This window comes from Eptesicus fuscus, chromosome 18 (genome assembly GCF_027574615.1).
Source record: "Eptesicus fuscus isolate TK198812 chromosome 18, DD_ASM_mEF_20220401, whole genome shotgun sequence".
NCBI lineage: Eukaryota > Metazoa > Chordata > Mammalia > Chiroptera > Vespertilionidae > Eptesicus > Eptesicus fuscus.
Genome location: NC_072490.1, coordinates 13,476,257 through 13,497,059, shown reverse-complemented (window position 1 = coordinate 13,497,059; position 20,803 = coordinate 13,476,257). Strand labels below are relative to the sequence as shown.

The window sequence follows — 20,803 nt, the reverse complement described above, 5'->3', positions numbered from 1 at the left end:
CTGGTTTCTCCTTCTGGCTTGTCCTTTATCACCCCCGTTAGGTCTTGGCTTACATGTCACCTTCCTAGTGAGGCCTTCCCAGCCGCCATCCCACCCTAAAGCTCTCTTGCTCTCCCCACCGCCGCTCCCCCCCGCCCCCCAGCTCCCCTCTCTGCTTCCTTTTTCTCCATAGCACTTACCTTCCAACACAACACACATAACTGTTTCCCTCGTAGAATAGAACAGAGGCCGCGTGGGGACATGTTTTTGAAGGACTGTTTTGTTCATACAAGTACCCACAGCTCTGAGGGCCAGGTCTGGCTTCAGGAGGTGCTCCGTGAACATGTGCGAGGTGAATGGAAGGTGTTCTGACCTCACGGGTTTGGGAAGGGCTTTCAAGGAGCCCTCTACGCCCTGAACTGAAAGCCCCGTTTTGAGTTCGTGTTTTTGTTTTGTGGTTTTTGTGTGTGTGTTTTTCTGGGAAGTGCGTCTACATCCTTGAATCTCAAAAGGATTTGTGACCCAAAAGAAGGTAAAGAACTGCTAACACAGAGGCTTGAGTTTCACAAGGATTATTATAGGTTTCTTCAAACAATGCATCGACTTCCTTCACAGCTATTTGCTAAATGAGAAACTCTGCCCAGGAGGGGTGTGATGACACTGCCGGCTTGCTTCAGAACCCGCAGCTCTGAGTCCCTACATTTGCCCCCGGAATTTCTATGAGCAGATTGTGAACAGGTATTAGTAGCACTATCGTCCTCATTGTCTGTGAGCCAGAACACCAGTGAGAACGAATACAAACGTGTTTCACGGGTTTGGAGCCAACTCTAACATTCATGCAAAGCTGAAAATAAAGCCTATGTAAAGCCACTACACACATGCATATAGCATGTGAAGATGCGGGGCGGGGGGGCAGCCGGTTAGGCAAATAGCTACATCCCGTCTAGTCCATCACCTTGGCCCCACTGGGAAATTACCAGGATCTGGTCCCAAAATAACAAAACCCTTCCCTCTTTCCCACCCACACACTCACCCACCAACTCACTCACCCCCAATTCCAAAGCAAAATAAAAACAAGGAACTCCACAAACAAAATTATCTATCAGATATGCAAACATCCCTGTGGAAGAGTCAAAACTGCATCCAACATGGGACATGGCTTACCTTCTCCTATCATTGAGACCCCCACGGACATGCCCATGAACTTGCTTTTGGTCCATACGTGAGTGTTGATACACAGTCTCTTCTCCTTGCACTCACAGTAGAAGCAGGAGATGGGTGGGTGATGGGACACCTGCTCGGCCACAAACCGCAGCTTGTAGCTTTCCGCAGGGTCACCGGCAATCAGGTGTTCGCGGCTGGGAGGAGAGTGGGGGGCAGTCCTCTTTGGCTTGACCCTGTCCCTGGGAACCTCCCAGGAGCAGTGAAACGTCTCGCCGATGATGGGGTTGTAAGGCTTCTTGGCCAAGGCCCCCTTGCGGCCCTCGTGGAAGGCGGTGAGATAATACTCCACAAAGCAAATGACTCTCTCCTCCGGCGTGGCTCCCGCGGTGACGGCCAGCAGCAGGTCCGGGTGCGCCATGAAGTCCGCATACATCTCCAGCAAAGATCGCTTCTCCAGGATAAATGTGGGGAGCACCACCTGCATTAGGAAGGAGACACAGTCGGACAAGACTCCCTGTGATGACATGGAAGAGCGGAAAGGGAAAACATGAAGCCTGCCATCCATCAAGCAAATTCACAGGGGCTCAAGCCAGGGGCCAGTGTCTTCCGATTTGTACACACATGACGAATCAGGAGAAATGATAGGGAAGAAACTGGAAGTAGCTGCAGCGGCGGACCAACGCCGAGCTGGCTCTGATGAACCTAGCTTTGATGATCTGAGAGATTTTCTTCTCGGCTCCTCTGGGCTAAAACACTGGCCCGTGTCTCTCCACGGCCGTCGCTCTGACCACACGGCCCCCTTTCACTCGTTACTTGGTGTGAAGAAAACAGCTTGGAAGGGCTTTCTCATGTTCTCCCTCAATCAGGCACAGCCAGGAGGATGCTCAGTGTGTTCCCACAAACATGGACATTGGGGTTTGCTGGTGGTCAAAGGGGGTCCGGGTAGACCAGGACCCACCATTAGTGAGAGTGTCCATTTGGGGACCTCTGTCAGAAGGGGAGCCCGTAAACCCCAACGAGACGCGGGCAGAGCAGGAGGGTGGCCAGCCGCTGGCCCGGGGCTCTAGGAGGCAGGGCCAATACCAGGCAAATGCCCACAGAGCTGCCACGAAGAAGAGGGACCACGAGGGCCAGAAGAAACAAGCATAAGTTACAAATAAATAGGCTGGCACTCATTGAGAGTCTTCTGCTCAATGGGCAGCATAGGGGCACCCAGGTGTGTTATGGCCCATTGCTGTAGATAAATAGAAATCTGAGCGGCTCCGACAGGCATGGGGCAAAGAAACTTCTCGTTGACACCAAGTGGATCCAAGTGGTCACTCAGGTGCCATATAACCCAAGTGCCTGTAACCCAACCATTAGGTCACTTAAAGCAAATGAAGGGTGTTCCGAAACTGGGCTGGAGAGCAGGTAACTCGTGACTCCTGCTGATAGGCAAAGGAGAGAGCCTGTTTCTCACCGCTGGACAGTGATGTCAAAATGACTAAGTTACTGGGTATCAACCTTCCTCCCCTGCAGCCGCATGACACAGCTCTTTTTGGCCTGGAGCATCTCACATTCCTCCTCCTCGTGTGGAATCGCAGGGTTTTGAATATGGAAACCTGGCCTTGATCTCTTGGCTCCTCCGGACACCCTCTGAGTGAGGGCAGAGGAGCCACACGAGTTCAAGTTCAAGCAAGTTGACCAAGGTCATGCAGTTGGTGGACGTTCCCTCCTTACACGACCAGGCCTGTCCTTCCTTTACACAGTCCCTAACTCCCATGAGAACGTTTGCCAGGGGGCACATCCCTGGTCATGAATACCATGGCTTACAGGTCTGTAGCCCTGCCTCCACTTCAGCTCGCTAAGATCCGCACGCCCCCCCCCCCCCCCCCCCCGCCCCCACCTTGCTAAGCATCTAGCTACAATGGAAGACAGATGTCCTGAGAGAAAGAGACAGACAGGCAGGCATAAGATTAGCAAAGCACCAAGATATCAGAGGAAACTGGAGGAAGCCAGGCCCACTGCAGAGATGAGGTTGGTATCGTTTTTAATGTTCTTCTATCTTTCATTTAAAATCTCTGACAGAGGAAAATGTACCTGTGTTAAGCAAAAAAGCAACCAGATGTAAAATTGAACATGTAACACCATCTAAGAATCATAAAAAGACCCTGAATGCTAACCTATCTGTCTTGATGATAGAACTGAATGATTTTTATATTTTTTCTGAGTATCTTTCTGCTTTGCTTTTATAATATACTGGAAGAAGAAACATTCTTTAAAATACAACCAGCAAATGAAAGGAGATTTCCTAATTTCCTTTCTGCCACAACTTGACAAAATTGAGAATCTCAAGGATCTGAGCCGGGAAAGTACATCCTGGCTCAGAATGGCCTTCAGATGCCACTGTTACCGCTGCCTGGGCCTTCCTGGGGGACAGGCCGTCATTCAGCGCCATCGCCACGCTCTCCGCATCTGCTCTTCCAGGCGGCTGGCTGTTCTCCCCAGGGCCTCCCCCCACAGGTGGCTGATGGCAGAGTAAAGAAGAAAGACAAGCCCGGCCAGCGTGGCTCAGTGGGTGAGCATTAACCTATGAACCAGGAGGTCATGGTTTGATTCCTGGTCAGGGCACATGCCCAGGTTGTGGGCTTGGATCCCCAGTGTGGAGCATGCAGGAGGCAGCCAATCAATGATTCTCTCTTATCATTGATGTTTCTCTCTCTCTCTCCCTCTCCCTTCCTCTCTGAAATAAATTTAAAAATTTTTTTAAAAAGCAGATGAAGTATGGTAGCAACCATACTTGGGTAAAAACTGCTGTTTAATTTTAACCCTGCTATTCTGGCTTCTGCACGCACTTACTTGCTTAAGGTAATTTTCCTGTGCCTGTGGACCAGAATCACAGGAGACTGATTCCCACTGACTCAGTAGCTCCAGGAGTAGAAACTGTAGATAACCTTTAGAGATTACTAACTCTGCTTGATTCTGCTTTCGTAAGATAGGGCCACATGCCAATGTCCAGCAGGGGCTGGGAACCCCCCTGCAGGCAGTTCCCAGCATTTAGAATTTAGAATTTAGATCAAAGGAAAATTTTTGTGGTTTGGACCTTTAAAAGGACTGCCTACACCTGGGACAGCGCGGTCATGAGGGTGGCCACCTGCGTGTGGTGCCCTCGCGGCCGTCCTGGCCAGTTTCAATAAATCCTTGCCTGCTTTTTTTAATCAATCAGCAGCCTCCGGTGGTCTTATTTTTGACTCCAGGATTCGACCCCACAACACAGAGAGGCGTAATAACCCCACACACTCACCATCTCTCCTTCTCCTGCCCCCCCAGGGCCACTCAAGTTCTCCCCTAAGAATTCCTCCAGACAGGCTACACAGGTTAGGGACTCTGGCCTTAAGTAGCCTGGGAAAACCCATCAAAGAGGCTAAATCAATTAGAAAGAAAAGTCACAAATGTCCACATCATCAGACTATCCCCAAATCATTCCATGTCCTACTCTCTCCCTTCAGGGGCCCAGGGGACCCTCTGATCAGGAGGCAAGCCAGGGAGGGAGCAGGCAGGATTACAGCGAGGTGGTCAGCCCTGACACACAGAACTCCAAGTGAAGGTGGTTCCACCATCTTGACATATGCATGGCCACCTTGAAGACAGTAGGGAGGGTCCTCACATAATTAAAAATGGAACTGCCTTATGTCCCAGTGATTCCACTTCTGGAAATATAACCAAAGAAACCCAAAATACTAATTGGAAAGAATATATGCAGTCCTATGCTCATAGAAGTATTACTTATAATAGTCAAGATATGGAAGCAATTCAAGCATCCATCAGTAAATGAGTAGATAAAAAAAGCTGTGGTATATATCCTATCTAATAAAGAGGGAATATGCTAATTGACCCTCATGCCATCACAAAGGGCGGTGCCCAGAGCCAATAAGGAGGGAATATGCTAATTGACCGCTCCACCTTCAAAGATGGTGGCGCCCACAGCCAATAAGAAGGGGATATGCTAATTACTGCCCCACCCTCCAAGATGGTGGTGCCCACAGCCACAAGATGGCAGCGCCCAGTCCCCTCAGCCCCGCTGGGGTGGCAGGCGCACGGCAAGGCTGTGCCTACCTGGGGACCTGGCCTTGCCACGCGCCTGCCTCCAGAGTCCCCTCAGCCCCCCAACCACCCAGGGCCAACCCGAGGCCCAGGCGAGCCTCAGGTGGCGGCTGTCCAGCTGCCCGAGGCTCAGGTAACCAGGGCCAGCCAAGGCTTGCACTGCTGGCAGTGGCAGCAGCAGAGGTGTGATGGGGGCGTCGCCTTCCCCTGATCTCTGGGTCGCCTCCCACCCCTAAGGGCTCCTAGATTGTAAGAGGGGGCAGACCGGGCTGAGGGACCCCCCCTCCAGTGCATGAATTTTCATGCACTAGGCCTCTAGTGTATATATATTGGATTATTACTTGGCCATAAAAAAGAACAACATCTTACCATTTGCGAGAGCATGGAATGACTTAGAGGGTATTATGCTAAGTGAAATAAGTTAGAGAAAGGTAATTACTGATAATATTAATTATATGTGGAATCTAAAGAACAGAAATAAATGAACAAACAAAGTTGAAACAGACTCATAGATACAGAGAACAGACTCATGTTTGCCAGAGAGGAGGCGGGGGGGCGGGAGACTGGGTGAAAAAGGTGAAAGGATTAAGAAGTACAGATTGGTAGTTACAAAATAGTCAGGGGGTATAAAGTACAGCATAGGGAATACAGTCAATATTGTAATAACTATGTATGGTACCATGGGCACTGGAAATACCAGGGGGAACACTTTGTAAAGTGTGTGACTGTACACATGAAGCTAATACAAAATATTGAATGTAAACTGTAGTTGAAAAATAATTTTTTTTAAAATAGAAAGAAAGGCATGCACAGCGAACCCTCTGGAAAAGTACAGCTGTAGCTTCCTAACTGGCCTTCGCTTTCTGTCATGCCCACCCTTACTTCTCTCCACACCACAGCCAGAGTCTTCTGTCTAACATATCTCTACAGGAGGTAAGGTTGAATCTAGCCCCCACCTCCCTCTTGTCTCACATGACCTGACCCGTCACTTTCGGCCCCCAGCCCTCCCTTCCAAGCTCCCCTTCCCCAACACTCACATCCACCCGTTTCCCTGTTCTGCCCTCTCTCCTGCCTTGTCTAAATGACACAGCTATTCAGCTCAGGAGTAACCTCTATGAAGCTTTTCCCAACAGCTCCTGCTGCCAAGACTAAACCAACAACCTCCTCCTTCATATCTTCACTGAGCCCCACACTCATCTCCATCACAGCACCCACAATGCTCTTTTTGCTCTTATTAAAGCTATAAAGAGGATTGGGACAATCTGGGGAACTCTTACGATGGGCCATAGATGAAACAGTTCGGCAGCAATGTTAAATTTCCCAAGTGTGACAAATGTCTTGTGTAAGAGGAATGTCCTATTGTTCGAGGATACTCATTACAACACACTCCAAAATGGTTCATCAAAAATACACACATACTCATAGATATACACAGAGGGGGAGAGAGGGAAATGGAAAGAGGCAGTGGAGAAGGAGAGAGGAAAGAAGGGAGAAGAAATAAATACCAAGCAGCAAAATGTTAACTGGCCAGTAAAGGTGATCCATGGAAGATCATTGTGCTATTCTTGCAACTCTGCTGTAGATTAGAAAATGTACAATAAAAAAAAAAATTTGGAGGAAAAAGAAAAAAAGGCTCTACTGCAATACCTGAAAACTTATCCATTTTCCAAGACAACCCTCCTGAAATTACAGACTCAGGGAGTATGACCTCGCAGCCTACGCCAAGCCAATCCACTAGCTATGTTTCTGCTCTTGACAATGGGGCTGAGGCTTTGTCTGAGATGGGAAAAGCGAATACCTGGGAGATGGGGCGGATGGGCTGCGAGTGGGATGACTGTTTCCCCTTTCATCTCTCCTTGGTATGTATGTTCTGATGGTGTTTGTGCAGAACACCAGACAGGTGCCTTTCAAAACCAGCACCTTGAACGCGCTGGGCAAGATATCACACTTTTCATTTAAGCAGATTTCTCTCTCTCTCTCATAAGATCTGCCTTCGAAAATAAGTCACTTAATCATCTGTTTCTTGGGCGGGGGACACCGGAGATGGAGCCAGGAATTGGTGAGTACTAATTGGGCTGTCTGCCTCCAACGGAGAGGTGAGTGATGGCCCAGCTGTACAGATGATGGCGTCCAAATGGCTAGAATCAGTGCTGCAGATTTATGGAGCCATCAATAAGGGCTGCCTTTTCTCCCATTAACATAATTAAGACAATGAACTACTTTGGGGAAAGGAAAAAAAAAAGAGAGAGAAGATCTACACTCGGGACTCAGAGAACGATTAATTACATTTACAGCTGCATCAATCTAGAAGTAAATAACCAATCTTGGGGCAGGGCCCTAAGAACTTTGAAATAATCCATCGCCCACCAAGGAAGTCAAAGTCCCCCAGAAAGAGGGGCGGTCCCTTCCCCCCATCAGGGGGAACCACGGGCCTCTGCCAAGGAAGGCCCAGAGCGGGTGCAATTTTCCCCAAAGAAACATCCGTTAACTTAATAACCCTGAGAATTCCCTACATAATACAGTACCCTGTCCTCCCCCTCGCAAACCTACCCAGTGCAAATGAGCACACGAAGAGAGGCCAAGACCACCCTCCGAGATGGATCTGTGTAATCCTTTAAGGAAACAGGGGAAATACACACAAAAACCCGACCTGACAAAATAAAGGGCAGGTAATTCGCTGCCAGGAAGAGTTAGTTGCACCTGTACCGACCAGCGGGTTTGTTTCTCTACACGTGGACAATGGGATTGGATCACCAGGAAGGTTGCCTTCTGGGGACCCGCTGTGACAGCGAGTGACAGCAGCAGCAGGGCATGCCTCGGTGTACACAATGGCCTCTCTCTGGCACCACTGTTTTCCTTCCTCCTGGTTTCTCCCTGTGGCCACTGGGTCGTATCCATCTCCACAGGCCGTCTTTAACCTTCTCTAGGACACCACAGGAAACGAAAATCTCCTCTCCTGACGTTCCCTTAACATCTCCTATGCCCGTGGTCGGCAAACTGCGGCTCGCAAGCCACATGCGGCTCTTTGGCCCCTTGAGTGTGGCTCTTCCACAAAATGCCACGGCCTGGGCGAGTCTATTTTGAAGAAGTGACGTTAGAAGAAGTTTAAAAAATTTGGCTCTCAAAAGAAATTTCGATCGTTGTACTGTTGATATTTAGCTCTGTTGACTAATGAGTTTGCCGACCACTGTCCTATGCCTTTTCTGACGCTCCCCTGCCCTGTCGCATTGCAGCTCCTGCAAGGAAGCAAATGCAAGGCGCACGCTCTGAGGATGAGCATGAGTCTCCTTTCCAGTTATTCCTGGAATAGCCAGACTGGGCTGCAACTCTGAGCTCATCCCCTCGGCTTTCCCGGTCTCCCCACAAGGAAAAGATGATGAGCCGGGAAGACTGAGAGGTAGAGACGGCACCCAAACTGGCCACGCACCCAGTGGGACTCGCCGACCTACCTTGGTCAAATCCATTCCAAGTTTGAGCTGCGAGATGAGATGAAGAATTACACTGCGCTGATCCTCCATGACGCCAAGTTCTGCCTCTTCCTTATCTTCAGTGTCGCTTTTTTCATCTTCGGACAAAACCAATTCAGGGCCTGAGTTCGGCTACAAAAAGATCATCAATAAAAGTCACCAGCAGGTCCAGGGGAAGTGAGCAGCACAGCACGCGAACCCATATGCTTGGCAATGACGGAGGGAGCCCGGTTCTGACCCAGGAAGAGTCTCTCTATAAGCCAGTCCTATTGGCCATAGGGTGGAGGATGACCCTTTGGGGGATGCAGGCCATCCTTAGCTACTGCACATGCCCTCTGATCTCCCCATCACCTCCTATGAGTGAGCCTTCTGGCCTAAGGACGTTCCCTGACGAGAAAGCTCCCTGCCCTTTAAGAAACTCTAACATTCAGGAATGAGCCCCCTTAACCTTGGCCACTCCCAAACAATATTCTCCTATTAACTTGCACAACCCAGGGCACTTCATATCTAATATAATTTTTTCTGTGTTTAAGGTAAAGGTCTGATAACCCAGGGATGGGCTGAAATTACCTTATTTTATGAGAAAATTTACCCTCGACTGTTTTATATCAATTAATATCACAATAGCAAGTGTGAAAAGTGAGTTGGCATTCATCTAGGGACGGAGGCAAACATGAAAATGTCAAGACCAACTCTGAGGCTTTGTAAGAATGCTGAGATACACGCTGGCCACCAGACCCTGCTTTCCTCATGCAAGTTTATTAATTCAATTGCTCGGTTCCATTTTTCCAAGGACATAAAAATAAAAACAACATGTGCAAAAGGGAATGACTGCACACAAAGTTTTCAAGACCCCAAAACCAAGCACTCTGGCGACCATGTCAAGCTGTCCGTAGAATTCTGTTGAAAAGAGTAACCATTGCACACTTATCTATGTCCTTATGGTACTTGTTTACATGTAAACAGAAACACTGCATACAACATTATACAACCGTTCCTAATGACTGGCCAGACACAGTGAAGTCAGCATACAGAAATGCAGGGCTCAAAGGCATTACATATAAAAGCATACAGACTTGCCCCAATGTCCATGCAAAAACGAATGATTTATAAACCTCACTGGACAGAACTATCTCATTTTATTTAAAGGCACTTCCAATCCGCAAAGGTGATCTCAGTGATGGAGGTGGTTATAATTGGCTGAAAAGACACGTGCCGGCCCTTCCTTGCAAGCACTCCAGAGAGGAAACACGGTACTCCCCCTGGTAGGCATTTTTAAAATTTGAAATTAAATAGCCATTTTCCAAGTCTTCTCTGAGTAACCCCACTTCTGGGCCAACAGTGGGGCCACCTCAGTGATGCCCAGGGGGCTTTCCCCAGCCCAAGAGTTGGGTTTCCTCCATCGCGTGTCTGGTTCTCTGGCCTCATTGCAATGTGTGACATCATCGGCAAGTGATTGATTTCAGAGAGGAAGGGAGAGGGAGAGAGAGAGAGAAACATCAATGATGAAAGAATCATCGATCGGCTACCTCCTGCTCGCCCCACACACAGGGGATGAGCCTGCAACCCCGGCATGTGCCCTGACCTGTGATCTCCTGGTTCATAGGTTGATGCTCAACTGCTGAGCTATGCCAGCCAGGCAGTTGCTACTTCTTTGTGGTGACCTGGTAGGCGGTAATTTGTATCAACAGACTTCCCCTCAACCCAGGGCAGCTGGGGGAGGCGAGGGCGATGCCCGGGCATCTTGCTTTGGGAGGAAAACGGACAATCAAAAACAAATCAAGGCACCGTCATGCACCCAAGGAGGTGGGGGTGGTGGGCAAAGTCCTTAAACATCTCGACAACAAAGGTAGCTACATTTTGAGAGCAATTATTCCTGCGTGAAATTAGTCATTCTCACAAAGTACTGATCGCAAGCTAAACAAATCAATAGCTCAAGGGAGGCAGCCATAAGCTTTCTGAATTAAAGAATGATCCTTTCTTCTGAAAATGTGATTTCCCATTTGCCCACAAGCTGGTACACAGAGAACTCGCCATCCTGCCCACTCAATGCCCCCCTCAGTGCTACGTGCTTACAGACCACCTGGGACTGACACCTCCTTCTGCTGTCTGCCTGACTTGAAAATTAAACCCAGCTCGTCCCCCATTCCAGTAACCAAGGAAGCCTTCAGCAAGATCCGGCCACGTGATACTAAGAACGTGCGTGAATGTGCACACGAGCCTCTCCAGCCCTTAACATCACACGCAACAACACGTTTCCTCTGTGTCTGATGATGACTCTCAGAGACACTGGCTCCAGGAGAGAGAATGAGGGCTGGTACACGGGCCCCAGAAACCAGGGCCAGAGCTCCTGGGGCCCTGAAGTCCTGCCAAGGGAAGAAAGGCCGAGGGGCGCCCGACACACATCTGCCTCCTTGGCTCACTCAGATCCTTAGCAAGCAGTGCCCTAAGCTGAAACAAGGATCCAGCAATGGTTCTGTCTCCCACAGCTTCTGAGAGCTTGCCCTTTCTTCTCTTACAGGATGGTTTGCAAAAATTCTCCTGCCCAACCTCAAGTAAACAATCAGGGGCTTAAAAAAAAAGCTGCTTCATTCACCACATTGTTAGTGAACATCTTAGAGACTTAGACAGTGGTCGCCAACCGGTGGTCCGTGAGGCCTGAAAGGTTGGCGACCGCTGTCTTAGAGGATACCCACAATTCCACCCTCACTGGGACTCAGTCCTTTGCAGGAAGGTGAGACCACCCTCTGTTTTGGGTCCAAATTGAAGCCATTGCGTGGATAGAACTGTGGGCCTCAGTTCGAAAGGTGTCCATTGACAACGTAAATACGTCAACACCCACAAAGCACCCGATAGCCAGCACTGCAAGAAATGGAGGGTTTGGCCCAGCCCATGTGGCTCAGTGGTTGAGTGTCAGCCTATGAACCAGGAGGTCACAGTTCAATTCCCAGTCAAGGCACATGCCTGGGTTGCGGGCTCGGTCCCCAGTAGGGGGCGTGCAGGAGGCAGCTGACCAATGATTCTCTCTCATTATTGATGTTTCTATCACTCTCTCCCTCTCCCTTCCTCTCTCTGAAATTAATAATAATAATAATAATAATAATAATAATAATAGAAATGGACAGTTTAGAGCCAGGCTTGGAAGTAGTTTTAAAGACAGAAAGCCTTCTTCCCTTTTGGGGTCAAGGTTTGTTGATTCTGCTACTCTGATGTAAAATCCAAAACAGCGCTAATGGGCACTGGCTCTCAGTCTGTTCTCCATAATCAGGCCCATGTGCCCATCCGCGTTCTCACCCTCCCTCTCCCAGAGCTCTGCTTCTGTCCGGGGCCCCCGCATGCCCACACCCTGTGGTCCCTATGGATTTCTGCTTGTAAAGTGATGACAACTGCCTCGAGGTGGTCAAAGGTGGCAGAACAGTGTTTCTCCATCTCAGAAGAAACTGAAAATGAGAAGTGGTTTTATGATGCTGAGAAAGTTCATAAGACTTAAGAAGAATCTTTAAATACCCCATCCCCCAGAGATCTTTGCAAATGAGCCAGCTCAGCCATAAAAATGTACCCAAACTTGAAGATAAAAAGGAATTAAAATGTGTTTGAAAGAGAAGCAGGCTTTGGAATAATGAGGTTCTTAATAAAAACAAAAATTATGACTCAGTATTTCTACCACGTGAACAACTCGGGGCTACAAAAATCAAGCGACTCATCATGCCTATTAGCAAACGTGGGTAAGGACAAGAAATCTGATGAAGAGCAGAAGGCCACATGGCAGGCTGGGGTTTGGGGACCACTCCTTGGTAGCTTAGCGTGACCTGTGCCCCAGAACAAGGGTTCTTAATCTGGGCCCTACGGACACTCCCTAAGATATCTATCACAGCCCTTGATGTTTTATATAAAAATTGTATGTCTGGGCATTTTTCTGGAGACAAGGGATCCCTGCTGATCGTGGATACTTAGAAGAGTGTCTGGCCCTGGGCTGACCTCAGGGCCTCTCAAGAACCAAAGGGTCTGAGATCGTGTAAGAGGGAAAGACTCTTATGGTAGGAAGCGGTCCAATCAAACAGTCTCAGCATCTGCAGATGCACCCCTGCCCTTAACCACACCGCCACTTCTCATCCAGCAGGGGGCAGCACACCCATGAGACTATGGTGAGGCCCAAACCAGAAGCAAAAGTGTGACTTGTGTTCAACAACAGTCTTCTCCAGGGGGACACCAGTGTAGGGGACACACTGCTCTCATCTCTTTAACAAAAATATGATTTTTTTTTCAATACAAATGTAAATTCCAAGCAAGACTGGCATTCCAATCTATTTTATTCAACACACATATGTAATTTAACTACAGTTTGGGTCAGTTCCAGGAAAAACCAGGAAACAGACATTTATTTTCAGAGTCCATTCATTTCCTTACCGCAGGCCTCACTCCACCTCCACGCCCCACTCCTCAAGTCTACTCCCCTTTCCTGAGCCTCACTCCTATTTCCTGTTCTCAGACAGTGCACATCCAACCCATTCTTCTTTCTCCACAATGACCTTCGCTTCTTTCTTAACTAAAACCTGGCGTTCAGAGATGTGGAGCCCATAACGTATAAGCAGTTTGACCTACTAACTTCCTCTTGATTTAGAAATGCCTATTAACCTAGGGTCTTCACTCCAAGGGCTGAATCCTCAGATTTGAACCATTTGGGGAGAGGCCTGTGTGGTGGCATAACCAACCTTTGAAGAAGCCCTTTTCCTGTTGAACAGGGAGCAAGTCCATGCCAGAGCCGTTACATCACAGACATGCAGGTGCCAGGGGGTCTACACGGATTAAGTGGGCTCCTGCAGTGTGGTCTTCTGCCCAAGTCAATAAGCATCACCAGAAAAACAAAACTCACAGAATTCAAGTCATCTGTCACTATCCTGCAAGTCCACCTGAGCCAGGACAGGAAACACAGCCAGCGAGAGCAAGAACGTCCAATTCTCCTCCGGCAGCGAGCACACTGCAGCGCCATCATTTTAAAGCCTGGCATCTCTCCCCGCACACTGCTACCTTGGCACGGAGGCCTGGGGCGAACCAAGTCACACCAAAGAGCCTTGCTACTGAAGGACAAAAAGCAAACATTGTGCAGGTGATGTCTTTACGGGAAAATGGGGAAACCCAGCCATGTCAGGAAGGAAATCTAGTATTCTGAGGACCACAGAAAGGCGGGCGGTGGAGGAGAAGACCCAAAGCACCACCCTCGATGTCCTCAAATGAGAGAAACGTCATGGCATCCAGCAGCCCAGGCAAAGGAGTAACCAGGGAATGTGTGTCCTCCTATGTAACTTACTTCTCATCCCGCAACTACACAGAACATGCAATCACATGCAGGAATGGCCACCAGGGCAAGTCTGTTTCTGTTCCCTAGGGGATAAGAATCAATAGAAGTTGGTTTGCCAGAAAATGAAAGGTTCTAGAAAAAGAGAAATGTGAAGTTGAAACATGGATACGGGTTAGGGGGCCGGAGAGATGAGAAGGATAGGTAAGTGAAAGACCAAGGAGAAGTATGAAGAAACACGGTGACTACTGGAAGAGAAGCAAGGGATCTGAGTGTCTAAGGCAGGGATGGGGACCTTTTTTTCTGCTAAGGGGCATTGGATATTTACAACATCATTCGTAGGCCATACAAAATTATCAGCTTAAAAATTAGCCTGCTATATTTGGTCAGACATTTAATGAACTCACTCCTAATGCCTTGGCAGGGCCAGACCAAATGATTTCGCGGGCCTTATACAGGCCACAGGCCAGATGTTCCCCACCTCTGGTCTAAGAGGTACAGGTGCCCAGGGACCAACTACTGAACCAGTTTTTGGGGGGTTCTAATGATAATGGTGTTACCGTCGTTGACGGCATTTATGGAATCCATAAAACCAAGGATTTAGTCCCTTTTCCCTCCAGTCATTTCCTTTTTCATTTCAATATTCACAGGACATTTAACCAAAGTATCACAATCATTCCTTGACCCTCAATAGTGTATCTTCACATTAGTAATATTTTACATCCTAAGAAGCCCCCCTCTCACAGCCCAAGGTCACGACCACTGGCGTAGCTGCACTCGAAGACCCAGTCCAGCTCTGTACACAAGTCAATGACATCCGCCCAGCCTGGGCTGCACAAAGGTGGGCCGCAGTCCGGCGAATTCCACTTGGCATTTTGGCCCCTCATCCCCCAGGAAGAAATGGTTATCGCACAACTATCAGGTGCAGGGCCCTCTCCCTCACATGCTGGGGAAAACTATTTCCCCTGAGGACACACGCAGACAGAACGTTTTGTGACAGGAATGGAAGAGTGGCTGCTCCTGATGACCTACTGTCCTTCCCACGCTTAGCACAGGGGACGTCGCCTCCGGAACAGTCTCCTTTGCGCCTGCCTCTAATTCCCCCCGAGGAGGCCATCCGTGCTGGGCGGAGGGCCCCTCAGTTGGCTGGATGATGCTCTCTTCCGGTCAGAAATCATACCAGAGAGCTTGTGGTCGGACACACGTCTTCGGATGGTGTGTCTAGCCCAGCGGATGCGCCTTGGCCCTGATGCAGGGCAGCTGCCGAAGGCTCTTCACGTGCCATATCTTCTGTCTCAAACATCCTTAGGTTCTGTGTGGAGCCACGTCCAAAGCCGGGTGGCCAACTGCGCGCTGAAGGCCACCACCCTATTTGGGGGACTTCATCTTGCCATTTGGAGGTAGGTACAATGAGGCCGCTGTGGAGTGGACCCGGGGAGACCCGACGGAGGCGTTGTCTCTTATCCTAAGAGGTTCGAGCACAAGCATGCCCACACAGCATGGTCCCAGCTGCCATTTTGGAGATGTGAGTTGGTGGCCACTGACATCACAATCCTTCGGCTGCCTCCCAGGGGCGGCGCTGCTGTCTTGCTCTAACCACACATACACACACACTTGCCACACTTGGCTCTCATAGACTGGAAGGACAGAGGCTCCGCCTGAGCAAAGGGGCCGACCTGCAGAGAGGGTTAAGTTTCAGTAAAGCACGCCCTGGAAGGCAGAAGGACAGCAGCAGCCGAGACAGTCAGGGATCATTCCACCCGCTGGGGCTCCTCTCAGAACATTCCAGGGGAGCATTCAGAGGCGGCGGCAGCCTCGGTCCTTTTCTCATTTCCACATTATCTGCTTGGAAACCAAATGAAAGCAGCAAAGAGAGGAACGGGGAAGGAACAAAGACAATCTAAAGAAAGGACAAAAAAGGACAAGCAAGCAGCAGCAGCAGAGTCCCGGCCACCCACATGCAGGAACCGAGAGGCCACAAGCCACACAGCCGAGTCCCTTTGGCATCGAAATCTAGCACTGGCAAACCACGTCCAGCACCGAGTCACCGGCCTGGCCAGGGCTGGGCGGGACTTCCTGAGAGCGAAGCTGGGCGGGGTTGAGGGGCAGGGTCGCCACAGCCCTCATTCTGGGTGTCGCACGGGCAGCATGGGTCACATTTCCAAACTCGCAGGAAGCTTGTTAGCACAGGGATCGAAGTCACGAGAAGGAAAAGAAAGAGGCCACAGAAACAGAGCAGCACACAATCCCAGGAGCATAAAGGGAGAGCTCCGAGCTTTGGTGCCGAGGTGGCCCTGAGTGTAAATCCTGCAAGCACTACCTTCCGCCCGTCAGGATCAGGGTCCTCGTCTGTGAAACGGAGGCTGAACCCCCCACAGCTCAGAGGAAATGCCTAGCAAACGTCACTGCTCTGGCCTGTGGCTTTCATACTGGGTACGTGGCGGCACCCTTGGGCTTGTGGCTCTAGAAGCCACTGCTAAAGCGCCCGCCACCTCCCCTGGACCCCCTCCTTCCGGCAGCACCCCCTGGAAGCTGTATGATGCAGCCCACGCTCCTTTCCCAGGCCCCCCAGCAGTGAGGACACTCAGGGCTCTGGGCCTGCAAAAGGTCCAGGGCCCCCACACAGGCCATGGCCCTGACCTTCAGGTCCTGGATCTGGGGCTGCACCAGGAGGGAATTCACAGAAATGTCAAAGAAGTCTCAGCCAAGCCCTAACCGGTTTGGCTCAGTGGATAGAGCATCGGCCTGCGGACTCGAGGGTCCCAGGTTCGATTCCGGTCAAGGGCATGTACCTTGGTTGTGGGCACATCCCCAGTAGGGAATGTGCAGGAGGCAGCTGATCGATGTTTCTCTCTCATCAATGTTTCTAACTCTCTATCCCTCTCCCTTCCTCTCTGTAAAAAATCAATAAAAATAAAAAGTATCAGCCAAGTGCACAGCAGACCCACAAGAGACAAACACAAGCAGCAAGGACAGTGATCGGAGAGACAGGCCATCAACCGGCCCCGAAGACCAGCTACGGTGTGAGTGACAGGAGCAGGGGCCTGCCACCAACAAGGCCACGTTCCCTAGAAGGCCTGGGAAAGGTAGGGAAGGCACTCATTTGAGACCCATGCTAGCCCTCCTGGCCGCTGGTAAGAGGAGAAGCAAAGGGTTAAGACACAGGGTGCGCGGAGTGGAGAGCAGGCCCCAGGTCTGAGAGAGTTCCCATCACCCCAGCCGCCTCGGATGCCCCCAATTAGCAAAGCACCACATTCAGTATTAGAATATATGGATGGCCTAGATGGTTTGGCTCAGTGGATAGAGCGTTGGCCTGTGGACTGAAAGGTCCCTCGATTCCAGACCTTATGACTAGACTCGTTCCCTTGGGGAGCCTGGGTTGAGGGCTCGATCCCCAGTAGGGGTCATACAGGAAGCAGCCGGTCAATGATTCTCTCTCAGCATTGCTGTTTCTGTCTCTCTCTCCCTCTCCATCTCCATTTCTATCAACAAAAATACATTTTAAAAAAAAAGAATATAAGGTTGTTTGAGACAGGGTCTCTCTCTGCATTCAACAACCTTGACTTGAGTGCCTGATCTTTTTTTCTCCCAGCCCCGGGTGGAACCGGTGAGTCCCAACTCATCATTTGAGACAGTTCAACCACAGTGGGCAGGGAAGGCACCTCCATCCCCACACAGAATCCTGAACACTCTGTGCACGCCCCACCTGGCACCTATCGAATTGCACTGATGCGCCCGCACCGCTGCTTCCCAATAGGAGCAGGAACCTGAGGTCCCTTTGGGAGAGAACACTGGTGATCTGAGCTGGCTACTTGGGGCTCTAGGGGACTGGACTTAGAAGTCACCTCCAGGGTCTGGAAGAAAGAATGCTGGGGACAGTGGTGGCCCCGGGCTTGTCAGCTTACCTGAATCAGAACTCCTTGGTGACAGGAATCCTGCCTAATTTGGATTTTCTAGAATCCCGATATAATTGCTGGTCTTTTCTAATGGGTGCTCAATAAGAAAAATAATAAAAATTGAATGACTGATTTAAAAAAATGGCTGCCGAAACCGGTTTGGCTCAGTGGATAGAGCGTCGGTCTGCGGACTTAAGGGTCCCAGGTTCGATTCCGGTCAAGAGCATGTACCTTGGTTGCGGGCACATCCCCAGTTGGGGGTGTGCAAGAGGCAGCTGATCGATGTTTCTCTCTCATCGATGTTTCTCTCCATCCCTCTCTCTTCCTCTCTGTAAAAAATCAATAAAATATATTTTTTAAAAATGGTAAAAACTGGAGTGTGCAAAGACAAAATCCAGATTTAAAGTTAAAAGGACAGCCAGTCACAAAAGACCACATGTATATGATTCCACTTATATGAGACATCCCCAACAGGCAAATCTATAGGGACAGAAAGGAGGTGAGTGGTTGGCAGGGCTGGGAGGATGGGTGGAATAGGGGGTGGTAGTTAAAGGTATGGGGTTCCTTTTGGAGGTGATGAAAATAGTCTAAAATGGCGGTGGTGGCACATCTGTGAATCTGCTAAAATTCATGGAATGGTATACTTTAAACGGGTTAATTATATGGCATGTGAATTACATATCAAAAAAGGTGGTATTTAAAAATTAAAATAAAAACTAAAAGGACACATGATGCAAAGTCAACAAGGACAGAAGGAAGGTCGTGGCCTGGGTGACCCAAGAGCCCTGCACAGAGACAGACTCTGGGCTGGGTCTCCCCACAGAGTAGCACTTAGGGCAGCCGGAGAAGGGGGGGCATCCCGACAGAAGGAGTGATGGGATGATCAGGGGAGTCTGGCTGAGGCCGGACGGTACGTGGTTTGACCTTATGACTAGATGCGTTCCCTTGGGGAGCCCATCTGAAGCCAGGGCTTTAAACCACTTACACTCTGATTTATGACTTCTAAATTTATAGCTCAAGGTCAGCCTTCTCTCTTGAACTCCGGCTTTGTGTCTCCGGCCGCCTACTCATCATCTCCCCCTGAGCTTTCTGTGGCGGATAGAGGAACTGGGGTGCCCTAGACCCTGGAACCTGCGAATGTGGTACTTTGCAGACACGAGTCTTTACAGATGTAATTCAGCTCAGGGCCTTGAGGTGGGGAGAGTCTCCCGGGTTACCCGATGGAGCCGATATAATCACGTGCATCCCTGAAAGGAGCGGAGACTCTTCCCTGGCAGTGGAAAACGATGTAACGAAAGTGTGGTCAGAGGAATGCAGCACTGCTGGCTTTGAAGAGGGAGGAAGGGGCCACAAGTCAGAGAAAGCGGGAAGCCTCTAGAATCCAGAAGTGGCCAGGAAACAAGTTCTCCCGGAGAGCCGCCAGAAAAGAACACGGCCCTGCCAACGCCTCGATTTTAGCCCGGCGAGACCGGTATCGGACATCTGGCCGGCAGAACTGTTAGAAAACGTGTTGTTTCAAACCTGGGATCGTTTGTTACAGACAGCAATATAAAATTAACTTATCTAATCAGAATATCAAACTTTGTATGTCCAAACCAGACCTTTCGATGCACACCTCCAAAATGTTATCCTCCCCATTTCAGTCAAGGACAACTTCATGTTTCCAGTCACTCAGCCAAAAACCTTGGCACCACCCCCGACTCCACCCTCTTGCTCATGCTCAACTGCACAACACATCCATCAGCAAATCCTGCAAATTATACCCAGATCGGATCGCTGCTTCTCACAACCTCCACCACCCTGGCGGGCACATGGCACTGTCATCACTCAACTCAGATGGCAACAGCCTCCCAATTATTCTCTCGTGGCCCTTCCTCTACTACAGGGGTCCTCAAACTTTTTAAACAGGGGGCCAGTTCACTGTCCCTCAGACCGTTGGAGGGCCGGACTATAGTTTAAAAAAAACTATGAACAAATTCCTATGCACACTGCACATATCTTATTTTGAAGTAAAAAAACAAAATGGCAAAAACACCTGCATGTGGCCCGCGGGCCGTAGTTTGAGGACGCCTGTTCTACTATATGTCTCCTCAGGGCAGCCAGAAAGCACCTGAAACCATAAAGCAGCTTTTAGGGAACTTCTATGCTCAAAACCCTCCCCACTTCATTCAGAATACCTTTCCAAGTCCTCCCGGTGGCCTGTGCGGCCCTATGTGATCTTGCCCCGTGACATCGCTCATCTTCCTTCCATCACACTCCCTTCCCTTCTCCACTCACCCCCCACCAGCCACCTCTGGTTCCTTCGGGACTACCTCAGGGCCTTTGTACCTGCTGTCATCACTCTTCTCCTTCCAGATCTGTGCATGGCTCACCCTCTCACTTCACTCAGACCTTCACTTCCTTGTCCCTGACCAGGGCCGCTTCCTGACCATCACGACCTCCCTCTGTCACTGTTCGCGCCTCCTCTCTACTTCTCTTGGCACGGATCACTCTCAACGGTATCTGTTGTAGACCCATTTACCATATCTCCCCATTGTCGAGTGTCAGCTCTCAAGAACCAAGACTGTGTTTTGTTCACTGTTGTGTCCCCAACAAAAATAGTCCCTGACACTGATGTATTAGTTGAATGAGAAAATGAAGTAATCACGTGGCTTTCCCCTTTGGAAGTGAGAACCACTGATGTTTTCTTATGGGCTGAAGAATGTAACCCAGGCCCCACGGCGATTAAGCAATGGCATGATCATGGGCAGGGGCGATGGGGCACCGAGGACCAATCCGGAGGACTCCTACGCAATGGTCCAGTGTGAGGGAGACCGACAGGCACCGGGGAGGGGGCGGCGACATGTTCCATGTCCCCCCTTTTCCTTGATTCAGCAAATACACACGCCGGGCTCTGTGTGGGGCACAGTCAGGAACAC

The 20,803-nt window shown here is 49.9% G+C and overlaps 1 protein-coding gene across 4 annotated transcripts in view; it reads right to left on the bottom strand.

Annotated features, from left to right (window-relative positions):
- Nucleotides 1-20,803, bottom strand: part of OSBPL10 (oxysterol binding protein like 10) — a 266,667-nt gene that overhangs the window by 10,621 nt on the left and 235,243 nt on the right. For all 4 annotated transcript variants that reach the window (XM_054729776.1, XM_028134978.2, XM_054729777.1 and 1 more), the window contains 2 exons: nucleotides 8,676-8,825; nucleotides 1,144-1,621 (listed from right to left, as the gene is read on the bottom strand). In XM_054729776.1, the coding sequence (XP_054585751.1) occupies nucleotides 1,144-1,621; nucleotides 8,676-8,825 (628 nt within the window). The remainder of the gene's footprint in view (nucleotides 1-1,143; nucleotides 1,622-8,675; nucleotides 8,826-20,803) is intronic.